Source organism: Euleptes europaea, chromosome 3, assembly GCF_029931775.1.
Source record: "Euleptes europaea isolate rEulEur1 chromosome 3, rEulEur1.hap1, whole genome shotgun sequence".
NCBI lineage: Eukaryota > Metazoa > Chordata > Lepidosauria > Squamata > Sphaerodactylidae > Euleptes > Euleptes europaea.
In genome coordinates this window covers 89,604,505-89,627,942 of record NC_079314.1, presented here as the reverse complement: position 1 = coordinate 89,627,942, position 23,438 = coordinate 89,604,505, and the positions used below count along the sequence as shown (strand labels likewise).

General features: G+C 40.9%; 1 protein-coding gene across 1 annotated transcript in view; it reads left to right on the top strand.

The window, feature by feature from the left end:
• TNRC6B (trinucleotide repeat containing adaptor 6B) overlaps nucleotides 1-23,178 on the top strand; it is a 122,116-nt gene extending 98,938 nt beyond the window's left edge. Inside the window, exons 11-24 of the mRNA XM_056845956.1 lie at nucleotides 502-650; nucleotides 3,083-3,253; nucleotides 4,408-4,533; nucleotides 6,808-6,939; nucleotides 8,403-8,510; nucleotides 8,704-8,878; nucleotides 10,918-11,055; nucleotides 11,494-11,670; nucleotides 13,268-13,414; nucleotides 15,344-15,439; nucleotides 18,216-18,440; nucleotides 18,830-18,900; nucleotides 21,079-21,218; nucleotides 22,185-23,178. Coding sequence (XP_056701934.1) covers nucleotides 502-650; nucleotides 3,083-3,253; nucleotides 4,408-4,533; nucleotides 6,808-6,939; nucleotides 8,403-8,510; nucleotides 8,704-8,878; nucleotides 10,918-11,055; nucleotides 11,494-11,670; nucleotides 13,268-13,414; nucleotides 15,344-15,439; nucleotides 18,216-18,440; nucleotides 18,830-18,900; nucleotides 21,079-21,218; nucleotides 22,185-22,572 — 2,243 coding nt within the window. The 3' untranslated portion in view covers nucleotides 22,573-23,178. The remainder of the gene's footprint in view (nucleotides 1-501; nucleotides 651-3,082; nucleotides 3,254-4,407; nucleotides 4,534-6,807; nucleotides 6,940-8,402; nucleotides 8,511-8,703; nucleotides 8,879-10,917; nucleotides 11,056-11,493; nucleotides 11,671-13,267; nucleotides 13,415-15,343; nucleotides 15,440-18,215; nucleotides 18,441-18,829; nucleotides 18,901-21,078; nucleotides 21,219-22,184) is intronic.
• The last annotated feature ends 260 nt before the right edge of the window (nucleotides 23,179-23,438 follow it).

Genomic DNA, 23,438 nt, shown 5'->3' with positions numbered 1-23,438 from the left:
TGATGTGTACCTATTCTCATGATGTATACCTATTCTCTCTAGTATCAGAGGAGCATGCCTAATTTTAGGTGCTGTGGAACACCAGCAGGATGCTGCTGCAGTTGTCATGTTTGTGGGCTTCCTAGAGGCACCTGGTTGGCCAATGAGTGAACGGACTGCTGGACTTGATGGGCCTTAGTCTGATCCAGCATGGCTTTTCTTATTTTCTTATGCGTCCTTGAGAATGTAGTAGTTTTTACATCAGAAGCTGTAATTAGTTCAGGTAAATCTCCTCCTGTTCAGTGAGCATTGTTAAATCTTAGTAAAATTATAGCAACTTGGAGGAGAAACATATGCTTGTATATAAACACATGCTGTTTGAAATCTGAGTTTGTTGGGAGTATGTACTATTGTGTGTACATGGTTATAAATGAAAACTATTTAGATGTAGTAATTTTCCAGCTGTTGCCACAAACATATAACCATTGGATGAATACTTCAGTTTCTCCTTTTTCCATTCAGGTGGCCTCCAGGATAAGAAGTTTGATGTGGACAAACGAGGCATGAATCTCGGGGATTTTAATGACATAATGAGAAAAGGCCGGTCTGGTTTTCGTCCTCCTAATTCCAAAGACATGGGAACCCCAGATAGTGGGCCTTACTTTGAAAAGGTGGGACAAATTTCCTTGGTTAGAATCCACTGCAAGAACTATTTATTTGCATTCCATAAAGTATTGTAGTACAGGAAGCTGAAAGACAAGAATGCTTTTGTAGATTAAAATCAACCAGCTCCCAGTTTAGATAAATAAATATGGGCAAAGGAAGTTCTATCCTTTTGGCTAGGTATTGATGGTTCTGTAATTTCAACAATTCATTTTTTGCCAGAAGCTCTCTCATGCAAATTAGGAAGCATAATCAATCTGATGTAGCTAAATTCAAAGTATTATGAATCAGGTATCTAGCTAACAATATCTGGGAGCACTTTCATAACCAGATTATCTTTGGAATCTCCCTGCTTCTTGGCTGGCTCCACGACTGTTAGCAGTAATGGCTCTTTTAAACATCTAGCAGCTGTCTTGGAGGACAGAGACAATTTTAAGAGCCCTATTGATCACCACTGAGTTTTTCTATATAAATTATTTTTAGAGGGCCCAAACAAAAGTAATTGCAGTGGCGGCTGAAACAGAATGCTCATCAAAGAGGTTTTGCTTCAGTCCTACTTGAGTTTTGATTAATGGTGTCCCTTGCATTAGGTTCAAAGGGAAAATACTAAGGGCCGTTTCATATATCTAAGCTGTTCTTATGTAGAAAGAAAGCACTTCTGTGAAATAAATACTGATCTGTAAAGCAGCCTTAAACTGTCTTAAATTGGTCTTGATTCTTACCTAAGCAGTAGAGAAACCTATCATCCAGAGGAGTCATTGTCAGTCTCAAGATGAAAGGTGTAGAGCAGGGGTGTCGAACTCATTTGTTAGGAGGGCCGGATGTGACATAAATGTCACTTGGTCAGGCTGGGCCATGTGCACATAAATAAATAAATACGAGAAAAAGAAAAGGAGGGAGACAGAAAGCAAGAAAGGGAGAGAGTGACAGAAAACAAGGAAGAAAAGAGAAAAGCCTCCTCCCCAGACACACCAACAGCCCCGCGGCCCAGTGCATCCAGGGCAAAGCCTCCCTCCCCACCCCCGGGCGCATCAGCGGCCCCGCAGCCCAGCGCAACCGCAGCAAAGCCTCCCTCCCCACCCCCGACCGCGCCAGCAGCCCTGCGGCCCAGTGCAACTGCTGCAAAGCCTCCCTCGCTACCCCCAGCCGCGCCAGCGGCCCAGCACAACTGCAGCAAAACCTCCCCCCCGGCTGCGCCAGCAGCCCAGCACAACCACGGCAAAACCTCCCTCCCCATTTCCGGCCGCGCCAGCAGTCCTGTGGCCCAGCACGACCACGGCAAAGCCTCCCTCCCCGGCCCCGACAGCGGCCCCATGGCCCAGCACAACTGTGGCAAAGTCTCCCTCCCCACCCCAGCCGCGCCAGCGGCCCAGTTCGACCGGGGCAGAGCCTCCCCCTCCAGCCGCACTAGCTGCCCGGCGTGACCGGGCAGAAGCCTTCCCCGCTCCCTCCCCGGCCACACACGGGCCCCGGGAAGCCCAGAAAAGGCCGGGGCAGTGGGGGAAGGGGGACTAGGTGCCTTGGCTCCGCAGGCCAGATAAAAGCCTTTCGGGGGCTGGATGCAGTATAGAGTCTCCTCAAAACTGATCCCTTGTTTCTGGACTTGCCTGGAGGTCTGCTGTTTCTCTTTCCTTTTCTGTCCTTTAAATGGAAAGGAAGAATGCCTGTCAAGGCAAGCCTTGCCGGCACCTGACTATATAGTCAGGACTTTCAAATATTTAAAATTAGCTCTACAGCCTGGTATGTGAGATAGATGTGGATGTTGGAAATACTAAGAAAATGACCACAGTTTGTCTGCTGGGATATTATTTTTGTTGTTTCCAAAGACAAAATATTGAACTTTAGTGACAAAATATTGAAGGATGTCAATTCTCTTGGTTTGGATCAGAGATGTACACACCTGCTTGCATAATGTAATACATGGAAGGCCACAGCCAAACCCTTTAAATTTGTAATGGTATCCGCTTGTCTTAACAATTTAAAGGGTTTGGCTGTGGCGTTCCATGTATTACATTATGCAAGCAGGTGTGTACATCTCTGATTGGTATCAGTGGAAGTGCTGTACAGAAGGAATTTTTTCTTCACTTGGCTCAATATGGTCTGTTTACCACAGCTATGGGTATTACACAATGATAAGTCTCCTGGACAGACTGTCATGAGAAAATTTTCTCATATCTTTCAGTGAATATGTTTGCTTCCTTTAAGTAGGCTAGTATTAACTGTGAGAGAGGTTTTTTTATGAATGTTTTAGCTGTTTTGGGTCTCTGCTTTCAGACCACATATCCAAACTTAAGTAGTGTAGTGTGCCAGAATTATCCTTTTACTGTTAAAAGTACATACTAATTTTGGGTATACTTGGTCACTCATACTCACTCTTTCTCTCTTTGCATTCTGTTGCTTCACTAACCAACTCCTGCTGATTGGCTAACTGCTGCTTCAGCTGACTTTGCCTTTCTCCAATCAAGATGGGTGCCTTGGGGATGAGGCTCCCTGCTCTCCCTTCTCCCCTTCTCCCAACTACAAGCTATCTCCCTCTGGTTCCAATCTACCCAACGTCTGCCTTGGGGCAATCGGCTCAGGGCTCAACCCCCAAAACTTCGCTGCTAGACAAGTAAGGAGGTCGCTTCTTGGATATAATACTTCTTGGCTGAACCCTATACTTAAATCCTGGTCAGCTCATTTTGCACCCCTTTTTAATTAAAAGAGGTTTTATTCATGAAAGTGTACTATAATAAATCAATCTGCAAGCTTTTAATCAGTTCTTTTTCTTTCTAGTCATTCAATTTGTTGCTTGTGTCTGTTACGTTGACTTCTTACTAACACTTTGTAGCAGTGTCTGTGGATCTGTAAATATTGGAATATCCTGCACACAAAAAAAGCCTACTTTCCACATTGTAAATTTGGCCCTAAAACCTTTCACCAGATTTCTACAGGAAGATCTTTGGCTAGATTTCATGCATTTAAATGAGAAGTTCTTTATAAAGAATTTTTTTTCTAGAACAGTTTGAGGAAAGTAAAAAGAGAAGAAAACAATATTAATATGATCAGTTTGGAAATCTCTAGCACAAGCTATGCCTGTGTAGGAAAAACAATATTGTTAGAAGATTAATGTGTAGAGTGAATGTGTGGGGTGGGGCATTTTTGCAAAATTAAATTGCAGTCAGTAATAAGAAACATAGCAGTATACCGTGAAAGGTAACCTTGTTGATGCAATATGTAAGCTTTTAAAGGCTTCTGAATCATTTTTGTTGGAAAAATAATGTATAGCTAAAAGTATAGAAATGTTTTCATTGGTTTATTCCTGAATTTTTCTGAATTTAATAAGAAATCCTGTCATCTACAGCAGAAAACATTTAAAATACAAATTGACATGAAGGCCAAGTATGAAAATGGTCTTAAGCTTTCCTCTGGGTCTTTTTCTTTAATCTTTAAATGTGCATTATATGAAAAAAGCTATAAGAAGAAGTACAGTGGAAAAGATGCCAAGCAAAGGAAACAATTGGTTCTTGTAGGTTATCCGGGCTGTGTAACCGTGGTCTTGGAATTTTCTTTCCTGATGTTTCCAAGACCACGGTTACACAGCCCGGATAACCTACAAGAACCAATGAACTCTGACCGTGAAAGCCTTCAACAATAAAGGAAACAATAATTAGTATGTTCTGAATATTATAGGGACAGTTGAACTCCACTGGAACATTACTGTTTAATATTATCTGAAGCTATGTGTTGAAACAATTGTGCTCATCATTTGGTTGAATTTTATAGGGGGGCAATCAAGGTCTGTTTGGAAACAGCACAGCACAATCGAGAGGAATGCACCCACCAGTGCAGCCACTAAATCCTTCCCCCAATATTCGGGCACAAGTGCCTCCCCAATTTCTTTCTCCCCAGGTAAGTAATATGAGCTTAACTGTAGATGATGCATTGTATTCTCTTTGCAGTTCCATGTATGAGGGTACACTTCTTGGGCAAACCACATGACAGAATCTTCTTGAAAATGCTGACAGAAAGAGGAGGTGCCAGCATTCTTCCCACAGCCAGTTGCTTTTATGCCCAATCAGGAGCCAAGTGACAGATACTGTACTTAACTTCGAACTTTCTGTAGAGCACAGCAAGCACACCAGAAGGGAGTAGCCTTCTCCATCTGACTTTGTTTTCTCTATTCTTGACATCTTAGTGATAGGCATATGGGCTTACGTTTGAAACTTCAGCCGATGCAATTGGTGACGAGGGAGTCTGAATGCCATTGAGAAGGTCTTTGCACAGCAGGCACTGCCTGCTTTTTTGTTCTGAGGAGCAGTTTCTAAAAATGACAGACTGATGGAGTTAACATGTCTGTCTGTGACTATGAATTCTATCTTTCCACATTGAATGAGGTGTAGGGTCTCCTCAGCTCAATACAGTTACAATTAAGAAGGCCAGTAAGAAGCACACCAACAATCTTAAGGCCATAGTATGAGGAAAGATGTTGTCTGCTTCATTATCTGGCTGGCCTGTCCCACTCTGCTTCTCCCAGTCTTCCAAAAGGGAGGAATGACATCCAGAGCTGTGGCTTCCTTGATAGTGACTGCACACATTATCTAGCCCACCCAGCATGGCTTGTTGAACATGACTATAGTTTTGTGTAATTGTACAGTCATACATCCTGCTTGCCTTCTTCCTCTTTGATGGTTGGACCATTATGCATTGACAGAAGAAATGGTAACAAACAGGATGATAATTGCTGCATTCCTCGCTCATTCTAAAGGTGTAAAAGAATCTAGTTGATGGGAAGCGGGGCTGGTAATAACTTCACTCTGTAAGAGATTAATACAAAGTTCTGTCTGAAAGAGAATATAAGGCATAACCTCAAATAAGAGACTATACAAATAACAGGAAAGAACACTGGTTATAATTAAATAAATTATTTTGTGTTCAGCAAAGAGTTTTGGTAGTAAATATCTCAATTTGTTGCTGTTCTTATATTTCTGTAAGTCAGAAAGACTCCGTTCTGTTTTTGACCTGCATGCTCAGTGCAGGACTGAGGTGCTGTCTGGCCTCTCCTTTAGGATGTCAGTCTATGCTTTTCTTCGCACAGCACAGAGAAAAAGAAGCAGAGAGAGAGAGAAATGACTACGCAAGAGGCATATCTTCTCATTGGTATGCCCTGGCCTCTGCCTTCATGCAGAAGAATGAGAGGAGGCAGCAGATTGGTTCTTCCTGTTCCTTGTGCTGCAGACTCCTTCTCTTTTTCTCCCCCTCTCCTTTAGATAATATGAAGGAGTGAGGTTATACGTAGGTTTACTGAATGGCCACAGCGGGGGAGCAAGGGGTTTCACTCTCATGCGATGCATATTTCAGTGTAATACTTTACCAAAACTACTTGTCAACCAGGAGCATTGTAACAAGCAACTGAAATGTAATGTGCTTGTTCTAGAAGTCATCTCCCATTTCAACAGTGCAATCCTAAGGGCTGATATACTAGGCCCCAAAATTAGGCTGATCAATTAAAAGACTCTAAAAAGATAATTGCTAATTTACAAACATGGTTGATGATTATAAATATATGTAAATGACGAATAGACAACCAAACGTGTTTCAGCCTATGGGGCCTTCTTCTGTGGTCGTACATACATTTCCACATTTTAGAAACACATCCTGAAATACATATAAAGGTATGCTGAAAAGTAATTGTCGTCTTTATTGTGTGGCCTGTTGTCACTTATTGGTGTAAAGCCTGGAATATTCACCATTTAAATTGGCTCACACTGAGGTCTTGTAATGTATTTCCTATTTCATCAAGGTGTGTCTGTCATCAATGATGATAGGCCAATATGCTTTATCATTGATTGACACAACCTGACGAAATAGGAAATACATTGCAAAGACCTCAGTGTGAGCCAATTTGTGTTCAATTTGCAAATGGTGTTTAGTCTGCTTTTACATTTGTATGTGGAATGTTGACTTAACACATGGTATGTCTTTTTGTTCAGAATTAGTGAAAGAGGATATCCGGGGTAGGTTACTCTGAAGCAGCGCCATTCAATTTTACAATGCTTTGTCCCTTCCTGTGAGAGAACCTCCACACACACACTTTTGGGTTGGGGTAGAGATTTGAGACTTCTCGCCAAATGTCTTGGTAATTCTGTCAGTTCTTGTTGAAGCATGTATGTTCACTTTTTACAGGTGTCTGCCTCCATGCTCAAGCAATTTCCTAACAGTGGTCTGAACCCAGGTCTTTTCAATATGGGGCCCCAGCTTTCTCCTCAACAGATTGCTATGCTGAGCCAACTTCCACAGATTCCTCAATTTCAGCTTGTAAGTAGATGTGATTCTTTTTTTCAAACATTCTTGAGTCTGTTTTTTTATGCTTGATACACTTGAGAATATTTGATGTGTTGTATGTATTGTATGCTATAGATAAACAAAAGAAAGTGTATTATTTGAACAGAAACTCTCAGAGAGTCACAATAAGTAGGACTACCACAGTGGTTGAATATTAAGCTAAAATTAATAACACTGAAAATACTGCTCTTTAATAATGTATTATCATTTAATACATTATAACATTAGTTGTTGCCAAAATTATTAAATTTAAACAAAAAAATCTTGAATAAGTTGTATATGTCTGCAGTACAGGTGTTTTCCCCCAGTGCTCCTCAAAATTTCCCATTTCTCCACAGGAAAAAATTGAGAAAATCCTGAGATTTTTTTTTAGGCTATACTTTTGGAAAGAGTGAAATGATGGTTTTTCACTCAGAAAGAAAACGTATTTTGAGGGAGGACTTTTTCAGTGCTCTCCTAAGTTTGAGCAGGATTCGAGTCCTGTAGTGCTCTTTGTCAGACTCTTCGCTTTGATTCTTGAAATCTTATTCTCTGGAAATCTTGGTCTCTAAGGTGCTACTAGACTTGAATCTTGTTCTTCTATGGCAAGCCAACATGGCTATCAACGTGAAATGACCCCCAAATCTGCTGTTTTTTAAAATCCTCAGACTTCTTCATACTATACTTTGAGTGTGACACCCCTTGCCTTAAGAAGCATTTTGTGTGTGCATGTGTACAAAGTGCCGTCAAGTCGCAGCCGACTTATGGCAACCCCATAGGGTTTTCAAGGCAAGAAGCATTTTGCTCATTCTAAAAGAGAAAATATTTCATAGGAGTTACTTTTATCCCCAAATTTTTCATTGGAAAAAGTGATAAAACGTCCTTGGGAAAAACAAGAAAAACACTTTTTATTAGTTTTTGTGTTTTTTGTCCCCAGGGCTTCACATCTCCATTTATAATATTTATAATAAGCCTGATGCTAGAAAGACCACAGAGGAAAGTATTGTGCTTCTCTAGAAGCTAAGCCTCTAAAAGCTGGACCTATTTTTTCTCTCATTACAAACAAAGCAGTGCTGGTCATAGTTACCAAAATACGATGTGTATTGGCTGGTAGTTAATTCCAGCAAGAGCTGTGGTCGAAATAAGCCAGTGTCTTTTCCTTCACTTGCTGGAGGTTGAGGAATCTCCTATGGGAAGGTTCAGTCCAGACGATGAAACAAGTAGCGAAATTCTGTGCTACAATATGCAAGATTCGTCAGACAAAGTGGGGGCTTGGCAATTTAACTTAAAATGGAAAATGTAATATTAATCTGAGGTTTTTAGCTTATTTATTTATTTATTTAAGAATGCTATATCCCATAGTTTTAGATGCTGTATCTTTTAATTCTACCTTGTAATTAATATGAATATTTTAATGGCTTTGCCATATTAATCTGAATCCTTCACTTGCCTTGCAGGCTTGTCAGCTTCTCCTCCAGCAGCAGCAGCAGCAGCAACAGCAGCAACAGATGATACAGAACCAGAGAAAGATTTCTCAAGCTGTGCGACAACAGCAAGAGCAACAGGTACAACATGGCCTGATTCACGTAGTCAAGTGTGCACAAGGAGGTTTGGCAGTGTAGCAGAAAGGTGCTACTCAAACCCTGTTACTCCCCCTAAAACAGTGTGCTCTTTGAAGTGTGATCACTTGTTTGTCCTCATAATTATCTCTTTTAATTTTTAAAGCTTATTATGGTCTGTTTGTTTCCTTGGCTGCAGCTTGCCCGTATGGTGAGTGCCCTTCAGCAGCAGCAGCAGAGGCAGCCTGGCATGAAACATTCTCCATCCCATCCAGTTGGGCCGAAGCCACATTTAGACAACATTGTACCTGGTAGTCTGAATGTGGGTCTTTCAGATTTACAGGCCAAAGGGCAGATTCCTGGATATAGTTCAGGTACGTACCACAGATAGCTGTAACTGTTTCCTGGTTTTATTTGTTGCGCACCCAGAATCTGCCAGTACCCAATGCACCAAAAATCCAGTATTAGATTTGTGGTTTGTTATCAGTTGTATTCCTGCAACTGCGTTGTAGAGCAGAAGTCTAGCTTTGGTTTCTTCTGTACGTGGTACTCAGTGTTATGCTCACTAACTTTATTTTAAGACTGTCGGCCTTAATGTAGGATAGTATTTCATAAGTAGTTTACTTTTACAAGATCATAAACCAGCCTCGTAATGAGCCTGGGAGTGCACAGTCACTGTGATTAATATGATTTGACAGCCTAATTGGGAAACAAATAATTAAACTTGAGGTAATTGCTAGAATCTGACTGCAGTTCTTAAGCATTACATTGTCCCCTGGTACTACATTAATGTTTGGGACACGTGGTTCTTCATATTGTAGAGCTGACATAATGAAGTCCTGTGCAATGAAAGGACTTAACAAAGGTCAAGCCACCTCTTGGAGGCTAGAAACATCAAGGTTTCTTGGTTTTTTTCTGGCCAATAACCTCTGTGGTTATTGAACTTTCCTTGCAGTGTAAATATTTATATAAATATATAGTTATTTATTTATTTGCACTGCAAGGAAAGTTCAGAGAATCAGTATTCAGTATTCAATATTCAGTATTGAATCAATATTCAGAGAATCAGTATTCAGAGAGAATATCTATCTTCTCTACACAAATATTCTATACAAAGTTGCTTTATGGTTTTTGTTGTGTATGGGAGTGCTTGCAATTGAATACTGGCCAAGATCATGAGTAGGAAAGGGACTTTGACCTCTGGTCCAAAGAATAGTCTGATGGCACAGTTCTGTGACTGAGTTTAAATGTATCTGTCACATGAACACATGAAGCTGCCTTATACAGGATCAAACCCCTGGTCGATCAAAGTCAGTATTGTCTACTCCAGCAGCAGCTCTCCAGGGTCTCAGGTAGAGGTATTTCACATCACCTACTTGCCTAGTCCCTTTAACTGGAGATGCTGGGGATTGCAACTAGGACCTTCTGCATGCCAAGCAGATGCTCTACCACTGAGCTGCAGCCCCTCCCTAAGCAGTGCCTGGATGGGAAACTGCTTAAGAACCGTACAAGTCTGCCTAATGATAATTACTTGAGTAATATGAATTGTGATCAGAGGAAGCCCTGGATGGGGATATGCTAAGTGTGCAGTCATCTCCTATTCCCCCAGGTGTATCGTTATGTTGCTTACATGTGCCCACTTGGAGGTGGGAAATTGGGCTGTACTGAAACTTATTGGAATCTTCCATGTGAGTGATGGATCCATGAAGTAATTGGATCATATACAAAGTGTGCAAGATTGAAGTAGCGTTTACCACAATGAGATTTTGGGAGCTGTTTAGAAGCCTATTTATTTAAGCTGTTGAAAAGTGGACACCTGTATTCATCTGATAAAATAAAGGCTATCTAGGGAGTGTTTTGAAGAGAAACATAATGCTCAGAAATGCTGAAACAAGTTGAACAGCAGCATTTGAGAGAGTAAGGGGCCTTTCCTTCTGGGAAAAGCTCTATTTTTAAACTATTGTTTTTATGTGGTTCTAGATATTGTAGTAAACTGAACTGATCCCAGGGTTTGGGATGTTGCCAGTAAGCTACACTGGTCCCAGGCTGTGGTCTGAAGGCATATTTTATAGCAACGTTGCTGAAGCTAAATAGGTAATAGATCTGGTCAGTGCTTTGTTGGGAGATGTACCGGGAGACTTATGTATTCTCTGAGTTGCATGGAAGAAAGTTGTGATATATATGAAAAAAATAGTAAATACTATAGCGTATTTTATGTTTTAAATCTAAGTTATAGTTAATGAGTCCTAGGTATCATGTATTAGTTAACTGTTTAACAAAGTGGAACATGGACACAGAATATGATGAAGAGAGAACACAATTGTTTACAAAGGTGCTTTGCTATCCTCTTAACATTCATTACTGTAATCACACATACTTAAACAGTATTGATGATCTGTGGTGTTTTTTACAGGTTTTGGCTCCAGTGGCGTGGATTATGGCATGGTGGGAGGGAAAGAAACTGGAACAGAATCTCGCTTTAAACAGTGGACTTCTATGATGGATGGGTTGCCCTCTGTAGCTTCCCAAGATGCCAATATGCACAAAAATGGTAAGAGACTCTAGATTTTGTTGTTTTAAATGGGAAATCAGAATGCTGCTTTACACTTGCAACAAAACAGTTGCTAGATATTACAACCTCAGTTGTTTCGTGATCACAGACGTTGCTCTCTGTAGGAGCTGATGTGGATTTTTCTGTTATGGGTCAAGCCTGAGGTGGTCAAAATGTTTAAATCTATTCAGCAACTCTTTTTAACCATTTCTGTTTGTTGCTTCATTATTTTAAATTTGAGCCGGGGTGGTGGTGGGGAGTCAGGATTGCCACAAGGGCCAATCAATCAGTTCTCCGTATATCCATCTTTTTCTTTGAAACAAGAAGAAATGGCTGCACATCGGTTTAGTTGCGTTTGAACATTTGTACATCTGCCCAAACATTATGAGTCTGTTTTCAGCAAATACCTTGATTTTCCTGTGTCAAAATGTTTTCCAGGCACGATTGTGCCCCCTGGAAAAGCTCGAGGGGGATCACCCTACAACCAATTTGATATAATCCCTGGTGATCCGCTGGGCAGCCACACAGGTCATGGTGGCGAAAGCTGGTTACCTGCCAAATCTCCACCAACAAGTAAGATTGGAAACAAATCCAGCAATGCCAGTTGGCCTCCAGGTAATTTCACTGTGCTGCTTGAAATCATGTTCATTAGCTTTCTATCCAACTTGTATCTGGGGGTGTATCTTCACTACAGTTACAAAGTTATAAGTCAGGCTGTATCTACTTTGAAGGTTTTTAAAAAAATCAAAATAATGTTCCAAGGAAAGTTAAATTATGTGATCTATGTAAATTAAATTTATATTGGATAATTTATTGGGAGGGGCAAGGAGCAGTACAGAGCACTGAAGTCATGCGACTTATCACTGGATCGTACTTAGCAATTCCTCTGACTTCTGAGATTTGAATCCAGTAGCACTTTAAAGATTTCCAAGGTATAAGCTTTCAGGAGTCAAAGCTCACTTTGTCAGATACTACTGTAGACCAACCCGGCTACCCAACTGAAACAATCTGACTTCTGAGATTTCACCAGGCATTTGCCCTTTCCCCATATTTTCATTACCATAAGTTAGAAACTTGATTCTTGTGGGTTTCTTGGTGAAAGCTGAAATTCTCAAGAAGATGTCGGATCTCATATTCCATGATCTTTCTGCACTTGTGTGGAATCGTGATATACATACAGTCCTAGTTATGAATATACCTTGTTGCCTAATTTTGTTAGTGAGGTTTTCTCAGCTCCAGCCACATTTTATATTGAGTTGTGCAAAATTCAGATTATACTGAATAGTATGCTGCTGCACAAAGTAGCCTATTAAACAGTGAATGAGGTAATTAGTATATCCTACTGTAATGTACTGCCTCATATCATTACGGCTAACTTTGTGGAATTGGCCCTAGGTAAAAAGGTAAAGGTAGTCATTTACCTGCAAGCACCGGGTCATTACTGACCCATGGGGTGATGTCACATCCTGACATTTACTAGGTAGACCTGCCAAATTGTAATCAGATTTACATTACACTACAAACACAAAAATTCTTCTGGTTTTATTGAGGGAAAGTGGAGCACCCTCTATGCAAGCATCATTGCCCAAGGATTTGCAGTCTTGAAGAGGCATAAGCACCACAAAGTAGAAGCAGGAGTTGGTCCTTGGTATCAGCCTTCTTGTTGGTCTTATCACTGGTACATCTGTGTGCCCTCCTAACCTATGTTCAAAATACTGTAGTCTTGGAATACCATCCATATAAAATTTTGCATGTTCTGAAATAGACTCCTGTTAGTTTTGTGGCACAAATTATGTAGTAATTTCAAGGGAATGCAGCCAAAACTGATTTTATCTTGTGCCCAGATAGTAGAGATTTTGTGTTCAAAATAAATGTACCATACCAAGATACTTTTTCCTTGTGCATAATTGCACGCACACCCGTAATGTAATGATTTGTTAATACTTGGTTGTAAATGGATGGGGGAGGGAATCTGATTGTTTTGATGAAAATAAGAGGTGCAACCCTATCATATGTGACATATATTCCTTCACCATCTGCATATATTAATTCCATAACCTAAAGCTAGGAATGCTTTTAAAAAACACTGAACTAAATCCAGAGATTTTTATACCCCAGGGCGTACCGTAGCCAAGAGTGTATGTGCAATAATAAAATACATTCTGGAAGACTGTGTTTGAAATAGCATCTAATAGTCTCTGTTCTGTTTCAGAGTTTCAGCCAGGAGTGCCATGGAAAGGTATTCCAAACATTGACCCTGAATCTGACCCCTATGTGACCCCAGGAAGTGTGCTGGGGGGTACAGCCACATCCCCCATTGTAGATACTGATCACCAACTTCTGCGGGACAACACCACAGGTTTATTTACAATACACATTTCTGTAAAAATACGGTATCTTACTGCAACTAGGGATAGAACTATGTTACTTTTAACAATTACTGGTGGGGAGCAGGATCAATATTAATGGCTCTGAATGGTTGTGTTCAGTCTGTATTCTTCTTGGTACTAAGGGTCCAGGGAACATTTTGGATCAGGGCTGGGTCTTTTGACTGTCATCACCATTCAGGTGGTTCCTAATCTCTGTCAGAATATTGTGAATCTATAATTGACGTATTTGCTGTTATTTCATGGGATGTGATTTTTTTAGGGGATTTCTGCAGGTGGATATCGTAGAATGGGACTTTTGATACATTTGATAGTTGGGAGGTTGTCCTTGCATTACTAGGGTTGATGGTGCTTGATCCTTCGATATGGCAGTAAGTCATATTGGAGCGCTGCACATGTGAAGGCCATACGACTCTAGGAGTATTGTGTTAGAATGATGAGTAGACAGACACATTCTGGTTTGCTGCCTTTCCAGTCTCTGTTGCTGCATTTGTATCAGCTCATAGTTAACTCTCCAAACCTTAATGCTGTATAATGCCAAATCTATAAGGGAATAAATCTCCCTTTTGCATGATGATCTGGCAGAGGATAGAATTGACTAATGAAGACTTGGCTGGAGGATCCTGGAAATGGTTCCTCACTGTAAAATAGATATTTTTCTGGTTGTGTTCAGTCTCTGTTCTTCTTGGTACTAAGGGCAGAAGAGGTTATAAGTGGATTTACAAAGGCTGGGGAGAAAGTACCCAAGGAACACATCTCAGGTGTGGCTAGCTGTAAATAGTGCCATGCACTGGCAGGCCATAATAAACATTTTTTGGCTTCTTTCACAACTGTGTCGGTTGGTATGATGGGGAAGTGTGGTGTGGGCAGTACTCCTCAGTTAATCTCAGAATCAATACACACTACCGTCATGAGGAAGGACAGTGGGCTGAGTGGGGGCTTTCCCACCAAAAATATTTTAGTGATCCCTTCTGAATGCTTCAGCTCTCTGGTTCCCAACCTTTTTTTGACTAGGGACCACTAGGACTTTTTTGTTCGGTGTAGGGACCCCAAAGTTCAAAATAAAAATTCCGAGAATTTGAAAACTAACTTTAACCATAACTGTTAGTTAAACATTAAACTTGGAATAATATTTGAACATATATTTTTTATAATAGAGAACTTTTAATTGAAAATATTAATTGATTATGGGTTTATAACTTTGTTTCGCGGACCTTAATTTAGTTCTCGCGGACCCCTGGGGGTCCATGGACCCCTGGTTGGGAACCAGTGCTTCAGCTCATCACAGATGTCGTCAGTATGGTGATGACACCCAGTATTATATCTGTTTACATAAACTGCTTTTTCTCTGCTGGGCCATTACCTGGTTGTGGTCAAGTGAATAAGGGAGCATACCGAATCTCAATATAGCTAAATAAGACAAAGCTGGTGCTAGTTGCCAAGGTTGATATTCTTGAGGGTATTGTGGTACCTGCTTTGGATAGGGCGAGAATTTCTTTAACAGACAGGAGCTTAGGAGCCTTTTTTGATCCATAAGAACCTGCTGCATTACTCATCTCTGCAGAGTCTTTTAAACTGTTCCTATCTCTAGATTTCTTAGAACAGCTGCTTCCTGGACTCAGGCTTTCTCTGGCTGCCCCTGCGTTATGGAACAGCCTTCCAGAGTTTGTTAGGAAGGCACTAGCCTCTTGATCTTTAGGAAACAGAGCATGACTAAATTATTCAGGAGAGTATTTGAGGTGGCATTTAGTTATTTAGAAGGTTGGCTTTTTTTGTTTTCCTCTGGCTGTTAACATTTATTGTTTTTAATATGATCCCGTGGGAATAAACTATTTTCCCGTCAGGTTTGATCACGACCTGATATAACTGGCCCATTTTTCCCTTCTCTTACTTCATCACAGGGTCTAATTCTTCCCTCAACACCTCGCTGCCTTCACCTGGTGCCTGGCCCTACAGTGCCTCTGACAATTCCTTCACAAATGTTCATAGCACTTCAGGTATGTGAGCTTCCATTGACCTAATTTAGGATGATGAAATTAGTGAATTAAGCACTGCACATATGACAGTGAATGAATGAAGTGGCCAACTTAGAATGTATGCTATTCCAATTTGACTTTAATTTTTTAAGTAATTATTTGATTGAGACTAAAAGTATTGTAGACCACAAACCATGTGTTACAAAGTTAAGTAGAGTGGAAAGCTTCCAGAAGTACCAAAATTAATATTTCACACTTCACTAGAAGAGAAGCATTGCTTGTGTGTGAAGTTGAAAGCCGAGTGACGTAATGCACCAGCAACAGTATATGTATCATTGTAAACTCCACTGTTGGCCAAGAGTGGCCTGTTAATGACTAGTCAAATCCAGTGTTCTGGGCTCCTTCACTGCTCAACTCAGTTTATGCATTGGGCAGCCCCAACATGAGCATGCAGGATCAGTGGCAGGCTTACAACCTGACTTGTGGGGGGAGGGTTTCATTGATATGAAATGGTACCTACCTGGTGGAGCTGTATACCTGGTGGCTGCAGTGTACATGATCATGGTAGTATCTCTGTGTGATCCTGGCCAGGATGCCTGCAGCTATGGCAAAAAAAATATTCTTCACCGTTTTGTGTCCTTCATAATATTTGTTTGGACAGCATCTTTTTGCTGCAGAAAGGATTTATAATAACGTCACATATTACTTGAGAATGTTTATGTCCAGTCTGTTGTTTTAATATCTTTAGAGAATTTTAAATGTTTGTGTAGGGTAAATGCAAATTAACATTTAATTAGTCACCTCTTAGGCAAGTAATAATGGTTTGTTCATCAAGCAGTGAAAAATAATGATGTAAATTCACGCTGACTTTTGCTTGCTAATCTGATTTCCCTATTTGTGTTCATGTCCTTTTAGGATCTGATGTAATTAACATAAATGTGACATTATCTGGCTTTTGAAAGTTCTCATTAAACATTTGCATTAGATTCATCAACAAGTGCACCTGATTCAAGTGCTACCCCATTACCTCTGAATCCCATCATGACTTCTTTTTCCCTGTGACCCAGTCATGAGAGAGGTGAAAAATGCTCACTAGTGTAAAGAATACATCTCGATGAATCATTTGTGACATAATTGCAGCAGGCACTAGAGAATAAATAGTAGCCTCTGTGCCAGGGAAAGAGGCACTAAGAACTCTTCACGTGCCAAAATTGAGAAGCCTTTACTAAGCTTTTTAGATTGGCAATGCTGCCGTAAAAACTTGTCTGTCTGTCGGAGAAGCCACAGCTGTTGACTTTACTAGATTAGAATATTGTCGAAGGCTTTCACGGTCAGAGTTCATTGGTTCTTGTAGGTTATCCGGGCTGTGTAACTGTGGTCTTGGTATTTTCTTTCCTGACGTTTCGCCAGCAGCTGTGGCAGGCATCTTCAGAGGATTAACACTGAAGGACAGTGTCTCTGAAGATGCCTGCCACAGCTGCTGGCGATATGTCAGGAAAGAAAATACCAAGACCACGGTTACACAGCCCGGATAACCTACAAGAACCAATTACTAGATTAGGTTCCTTGAGATCTTGCCTAATTTAAATGTTTTCAGCTAGTAGGCTGTTATAGAAGGCCCAAGTGTCACATTTAATTTTCTTAAGGTATACACTCCAATAGATTTTAATGTCTGTTTGCCTGTCAGTTTTCTAAGATGAAGCTGTTATTTTTAGTAAGGGAACAGCTAGCCCCTTTGGTTAAATCAGTAAATAAAATGTGATGCTTGGCATTTTGAGTCTTGCCTTAGCTAGTGTCTTTCTTGAGCATTGAGGTATATGTAGTCCAGGGCACCATGGTGCCAGCCAATACGTCAGAAAGTGGGCAGGGCCATTTTAAGGCTTGGCTTGGCTTTGGCTACCATCATTCAAAATAAACCATTTCCCAAGGACTGTTAAGCACCCAGGCTTTCCGTAATCAATGTGTAATTCTAGTCCTCCTTCAGGCTTTCCTTCTTTTTATTACCCCCTTCTCTTTCTCCCCCCCTACCACCATTGGGCTTTCTTTGATTTCTTTTTACCCTCTTTCTGTGCTGCTTTTTCAAAGTGAGAAGAGAGGTACTGTGTTTGATGCCTCCTCCTGCAGCCATTCAGGATTTGGCTCTGCATTCTGCAGCAGCCATTTTGGGGTAGTGCTCACTACTCCCTCTCAAAATTCCCAAGGTGCCTACAGGCTCAAAAAGGTTTAGGACCCCAGGTGTAGTCTCTTCAGTTTGTCTTTGTGAAATGATCTAAAGGTTAATGTGTTTACTTGTATAGTGGCTCTGTGCAACACACTTTCACCTGTAGGCACTACTGCAGAAAACGTGATTTAATTAAGAGCCCCGTGGGGCAGAGTGGTAAGCTGCAGTACTGCAATCGAAAGCTCTGCTCACGACTTGAGTTCGATCCCAACGGAAGTCAGTTTCAGGTAGCCGGCTCAAGGTTGACTCAGCCTTCCATCCTTCCGAGGTCGGTAAAATGAGTACCCAGCTTGCTGGGGGTAAAGGGAAGGTGACTGGGGAAGGCACTGGCAAACCACCCCGTAAACAAAGTCTGCCTAGTAAACGTAAGGACGTGACGTCACCCCGTGGGTCAGGAATGACCTGGTGCTTGCACAGGGGACCTTTACCTTTACCTTACCTTTATTCTTTTTGCCTGTTAAGTGTGTTTAGGGTGGGAATGAAAATTGTCTGTTTGCAGAAAGGAAATAATGATATAAATTGTATTGTATGTGTTAACTGGCTCTAATGACTGCCTTTTCCTTATCGTTATCTTAGCAAAGTTCAGTGATTATAAATCAACATGGTCCCCAGATCCCATAGGACCCAATCCCACTCATCTCTCCAACAAGATGTGGAAAAACCATATTTCCTCAAGAAACACTACAGGGCTGCCCCGCCCACCTCCTGGCCTGAGTAATCCAAAACCATCCTCTCCCTGGAGCAGCACAGCACCCCGCTCAGTCAGGGGGTGGGGGGCACAGGATTCAAGGCTTGCCTCTGGTGAGAATAATCTCTTAGTGGTATCATTATTTGGCCATGGGTGGGGGTGTTCCTCAGAATTAGTAGTGTGACTATGATGAGACATTCTCTGGAGAAACAGTTATTGTGTTTGCTTAACAAAATGTTCTAAATGCTATTGCAAGGGTCATTGAAAAGATAATAGATGAGGATTATGTATTACATTGTTTAAGGGCAGTCTGAAGAAAATAACGTTCATGCTAAATGTGTTGAATTGAAACAGTTTTTGGAAAGCAGAGTGCTCCTTATGTTTTTGTGTTTAAAATAAAGTTGTGAGTTGGGTCTCAGTCAAATGTAAGCACAGATAATTGTCGGAATTTAGATGTCTGTTTCTCATAATACTATTACTTTTGCTGTTTAACGATTTGCAGCCTCTACCTGGAGTGATGGTGGATCAGTTCGCCCTAGCTTCTGGCTGGTTCTTCACAATCTCACTCCACAGGTACTTCTGTCTTTGTTTCCTAAGATTGATGGAAATATTACACTATACAGATCAAGTTCATTAGGGCTTTTTTCTGTTTTTCATTTCTAAAACTGTAGAATTCTGAATTGTTTATAATAAATAGTTTTGTGTTTGCCTGAGTAATCACAAAGGCAAACTGGTATGACCAGTATAAGACATTAGGTACCTGCTAGTAACTGCAGTATCTTAGTTTCCACTTAGCAAGTTCTTAATTTGTGAAATAAATTGTGAGGCTTTTTTTGTTTTACATGGGTAAAGGAACAGTTGTATGAATGCAAAACATAATGATTATCACCCAGGACTCCAGCTTGCTCAGGACACTGTCAAAACTGGGCAGAACTGCCAGTTTTCTCCTTTATGTTTCCATAGTGAAACCACAGAATGTTTCTAGTACTGTTGCCAAAAACACAGCCTAGTGAAGCTGATTTAACATTTTTTTGTTTCTTAGCTTCTCTCCATTCAAAATAATTCTTTTGCATTTCTGGCATCAAATGCTTATTATAGCATCACATCCTGAAATTCAGTACAATTAAAATGATTCCTCAGCAAGGATGTTTTTTTCTGCAGCCCAAGTGACAGGTTGCACCTCCCGCACTGGGGGTGAGGTGGGTGGGAGCTCTAATTCAGTTGTGATTAAAAGGAAGTCTTTTTATTTATGAACGTCAGGGAAATTTATGTATGTCAATAACCCCTGAAAAGCAGAAGTTTGTCAATAATAAAAAAGCAAATTTTTCTGAACTTATTTTACCTGCTATGAAGTCACTAGCTGTGGGTCTCCCCTAAATAGCTTTTGTTGCTGAGACCCTAAAAGGCAGAGCCATTCTCTAGAATGCCCCAAATGAGCTTCTTGTGGGATGGGCAAGGAAGCAGGAATTACTCTTCCCCCATCCAATCACGTTTCATACCCATTTAGGAGAAAGCTACAGGTTTTTTTGTCTCCACCTGGAAGCACTATCTGGTGCACTGGGCAATCAACCCAGTAACTGTGTTCTAAAATTCAGCAGTCTGTTTAAGGGGAAGTAAATAGTTCCCCTACTCCTCAAAGTTCAGCAAAAATGGAAGAAGGTATCAGGTGCTGTAGTTCAGCTGCTGTAAACAGAGGTAATTGAAGAGTGGGATCGGGCTCACATACTATTCACTTGAGCAGTGGCTCCTTGCCTATGTCCTGAAGTCCTGTACTCAGCCCTTTTTCTAATTGATGCACTGATCTGCACCTAGTTGTTGGAGAAACAGGGCACTACACTCTTGCATTTTCCAGCTAGGAGTTCTTTCTGTTGCTCTAACCAATCACAGGAGCCTTGATGGTGGTTGTGTGTTCATTGGGCCTTGTGCTATTCCTGACCTGAGATACACATGGGGTTTACCAGGGTTAAATACTGTGTACACGTGTGTGTGTGTGAGAGAGAGAGAATGCCCATGCACACACAGTGGGATTTAAGGAACATACCTGTAAATTTCTGTTTGCATGTAGTTTATAGCCGATATCTATGGCTGATATCTGTGTGCAGCTGAAGTGCTGCAAAGGTAGAGAAGATATGAACCTGGCAATCAAACGTCAAGGTTCATTATGATTTTTTTAATCCAGCAAATAAATGTAAGTTACGTGCATAGCGTAGCAATTCCAGTATGGAAGGGATCCCTTGTCCAAAGGAACAAATGCTGTACTTTGGGGCTGTAAATCAAATGGTTTATACTGTTGAGTTTGCGACCAGTCATTGTTACGGTAGTTATCTGGAAACGGTCTACTCAACAGATGAGACTTTGCCCTGCATCAACTTCCTGTAGCCACAGAATATCATCTTATGCCGTGAGTCATGCTAGTTAGTTGGGAAAGTGTGGGGGTGGGGTCTACAGTTGACTGAGGTGTTGGGAAAAGTAGTAGTTAGATTAGGTTCTAAATGAAAAATCTTGCCAAGTAACTTAGTTGTCAGTGTTTGGTTTACACAGAAATTGAGAGAAAGTTACAGGTATGAGGCTTGAGTCATATACCTTCTCAACAAGTTCAGGCGTTCACATGAATTTCTTTTGGAATTTACAATAGACTACCTGATATTCGTACGTATAAGGCATACATTTTCTGCATAGTCACATGATTTAAAAAAACCATGCATACAAAAAAGAAAAAAACTTCTATGTCTCTTTCCTTTTCTTTCCAAGATTGATGGGTCAACCCTGAGGACCATCTGCATGCAGCACGGTCCACTGCTGACATTCCATCTAAACCTGACCCAAGGCACTGCCCTTATCCGATACAGCACCAAGCAGGAGGCAGCCAAGGCCCAGACTGCACTGCACATGTGAGTGATGTGTCTTTTCTCCTCCGTGCGGCAGATACAATTGACATTCAAATGTATGTGTCGGTTCCTTTCTTTATGAAGATCTTTTTTCAGAGACTGATTAAACTGATCTTATACTGCGACCATAGCAGAAATATACTTTAAAAATTGGATGGGGAGGGTTCCTGGTTGAAACATATTGGCAAGTTAGCATTGTTTGTTCATGCTCATCAAATCTATTACTCCAGAAAAAATATTAATCTTCAGTCTTTGAAGGTAGCCAGTTGAGTTTGAGGTTTGATGGCTTGTCACGGTGAATAAAATTCAGCTCCCTGTCTCTCACATGTGTGATCTAAATTGGCTGTGACTATCTAGAAAAGAGACTAGGGATTATTAGTAAGAGTTGAAATAAAATGGGCAGTACCATACTGCCCTTATAAGCCTTATGGTGCAACTATATTTGGAATACTGTGTACAGGGTCTGGTAGTCCCATGTCAAACAGGATACTGAATAAAATACATAAACGGTTCACCTTGTTTTGTGAAGAGAAGCTGAATTAATTGGAGCTTTTTAGTTAGAAAAGTGATGATTAAAGAAGAAGAGTTGGGTTTTATACTCCACTTTTCTCTACCTTTAAGGAGTCTCAAAGCAGCTTACAAGTTTAGAAGCATAAAGGTGAGGTTTCTGTAAGAGGTATTTCTGAACCAGTTTTGGATTATAATGTTTTCCAATGTCTCACTTGTATGCCACTTCCAAATTAGACAGTTGCAAATATGTGCCTAAACATCTAAGAAATACTTTTGTCCATTGTAAGGAAAATTATTTTATGCCCCACACCTTCTTTGCATCAATGGATGAACACAGATTTTTCCTGTTATACAGCTTTTTCAGCACCATTTTCAAACCTGCAAATTCTACCTAAGATGCTTGGATTTGCTTTTGTTAATTTTTCGTTTCTCTTCACCCTATCCTCTTGTTTTCTGTAGGTGCGTTTTGGGAAACACTACCATTCTGGCTGAGTTTGCCACAGACGAGGAGGTTAGTCGCTTTCTGACACAAGCTCAGCCTCCTACTCCTGCAGCAACACCCAGCGCACCCGCAGCAGGCTGGCAGTCTCTAGAGACAGGACAGAATCAGACAGATCCTGTTGGACCTGCTTTGAATCTCTTTGGTGGGTCAACAGGGCTTGGGCAGTGGAGCAGCGGCGGTGGCAGCAGCAGCGGGGGTGACCTTGCTGGTGCTTCGTTATGGGGCCCTCCAAGCTATTCTTCAAGTTTGTGGGGGGTTCAAAGCGTGGAAGATCCCCACAGGATGGGAAGCCCTGCTCCCTTACTACCTGGAGACCTTCTAGGCGGAGGGTCGGATTCAATCTGAACTTAAAACTTTCAACTCTGACCTCGTGACCTTTTTTGGAACAGCAGCAGCACTAACTTGACCTTTTCTTTTTTTTTCAACTTGCAATAAATACATTTTAAAAGGAAAAAAGAAAATGGAGAGAGAGAAAAAAGGTGGGTCATTGACAGGACTGTCTGAGCACATAGTTGCCTCCCTTATAACTTCAGTTTTTTCGTTTGGAATATGAATCCAAAAAGAGAACATATCACTCTTGAAATACTTGAATCATGAACGCCAACTTAGAAAGACAATGTGAAGCAAGTACACATACCATTTAAATCTAAAGAAAAAAAATTAAAAAAATTAGTTTCTAGTTTTTCACTTTTTCATGTTATATGGAAGTTGTTGCTAAGAAACATATATACTGAAAAATAGCTTTTTAACTTTGTTTGCACTGGGTGTGTTTCCGTCCTTAGGTCTACCATGTTGGGATGGGATGGGACGGGATTCAAATGCGTTGGGGGTGGGGTGGGAGGGGGAAGACTTGACGGAGCCTCACTTTAAAAAACAAAAAAGAAAAAAAACACTTTGTGATTGGCTGGTTGATATATACCAGTATGTTCTGGCACATGTAACTGCCCATGTGTATGTGTGTTCTGTGCAAGACTGTGTGTGTGTGAGCGCATGATTGTGTGTACGGTTGTATGCATTTGTCTTGGAAAGCTGCATTGCTGTTGGTCAGCAACCTATCTGACTAGACTTAAACTTAATTACGATGGTGCCTGTGACGGATGCAAAATCAAATTGACCTGTGTTAACAATCTGTCAGTTGGTGGTATTTTTGTTTTAGCAGGGTATTCAGTGCAGACAGGATCTGACCCTGTCATAGAGCAACGCACTGCCAT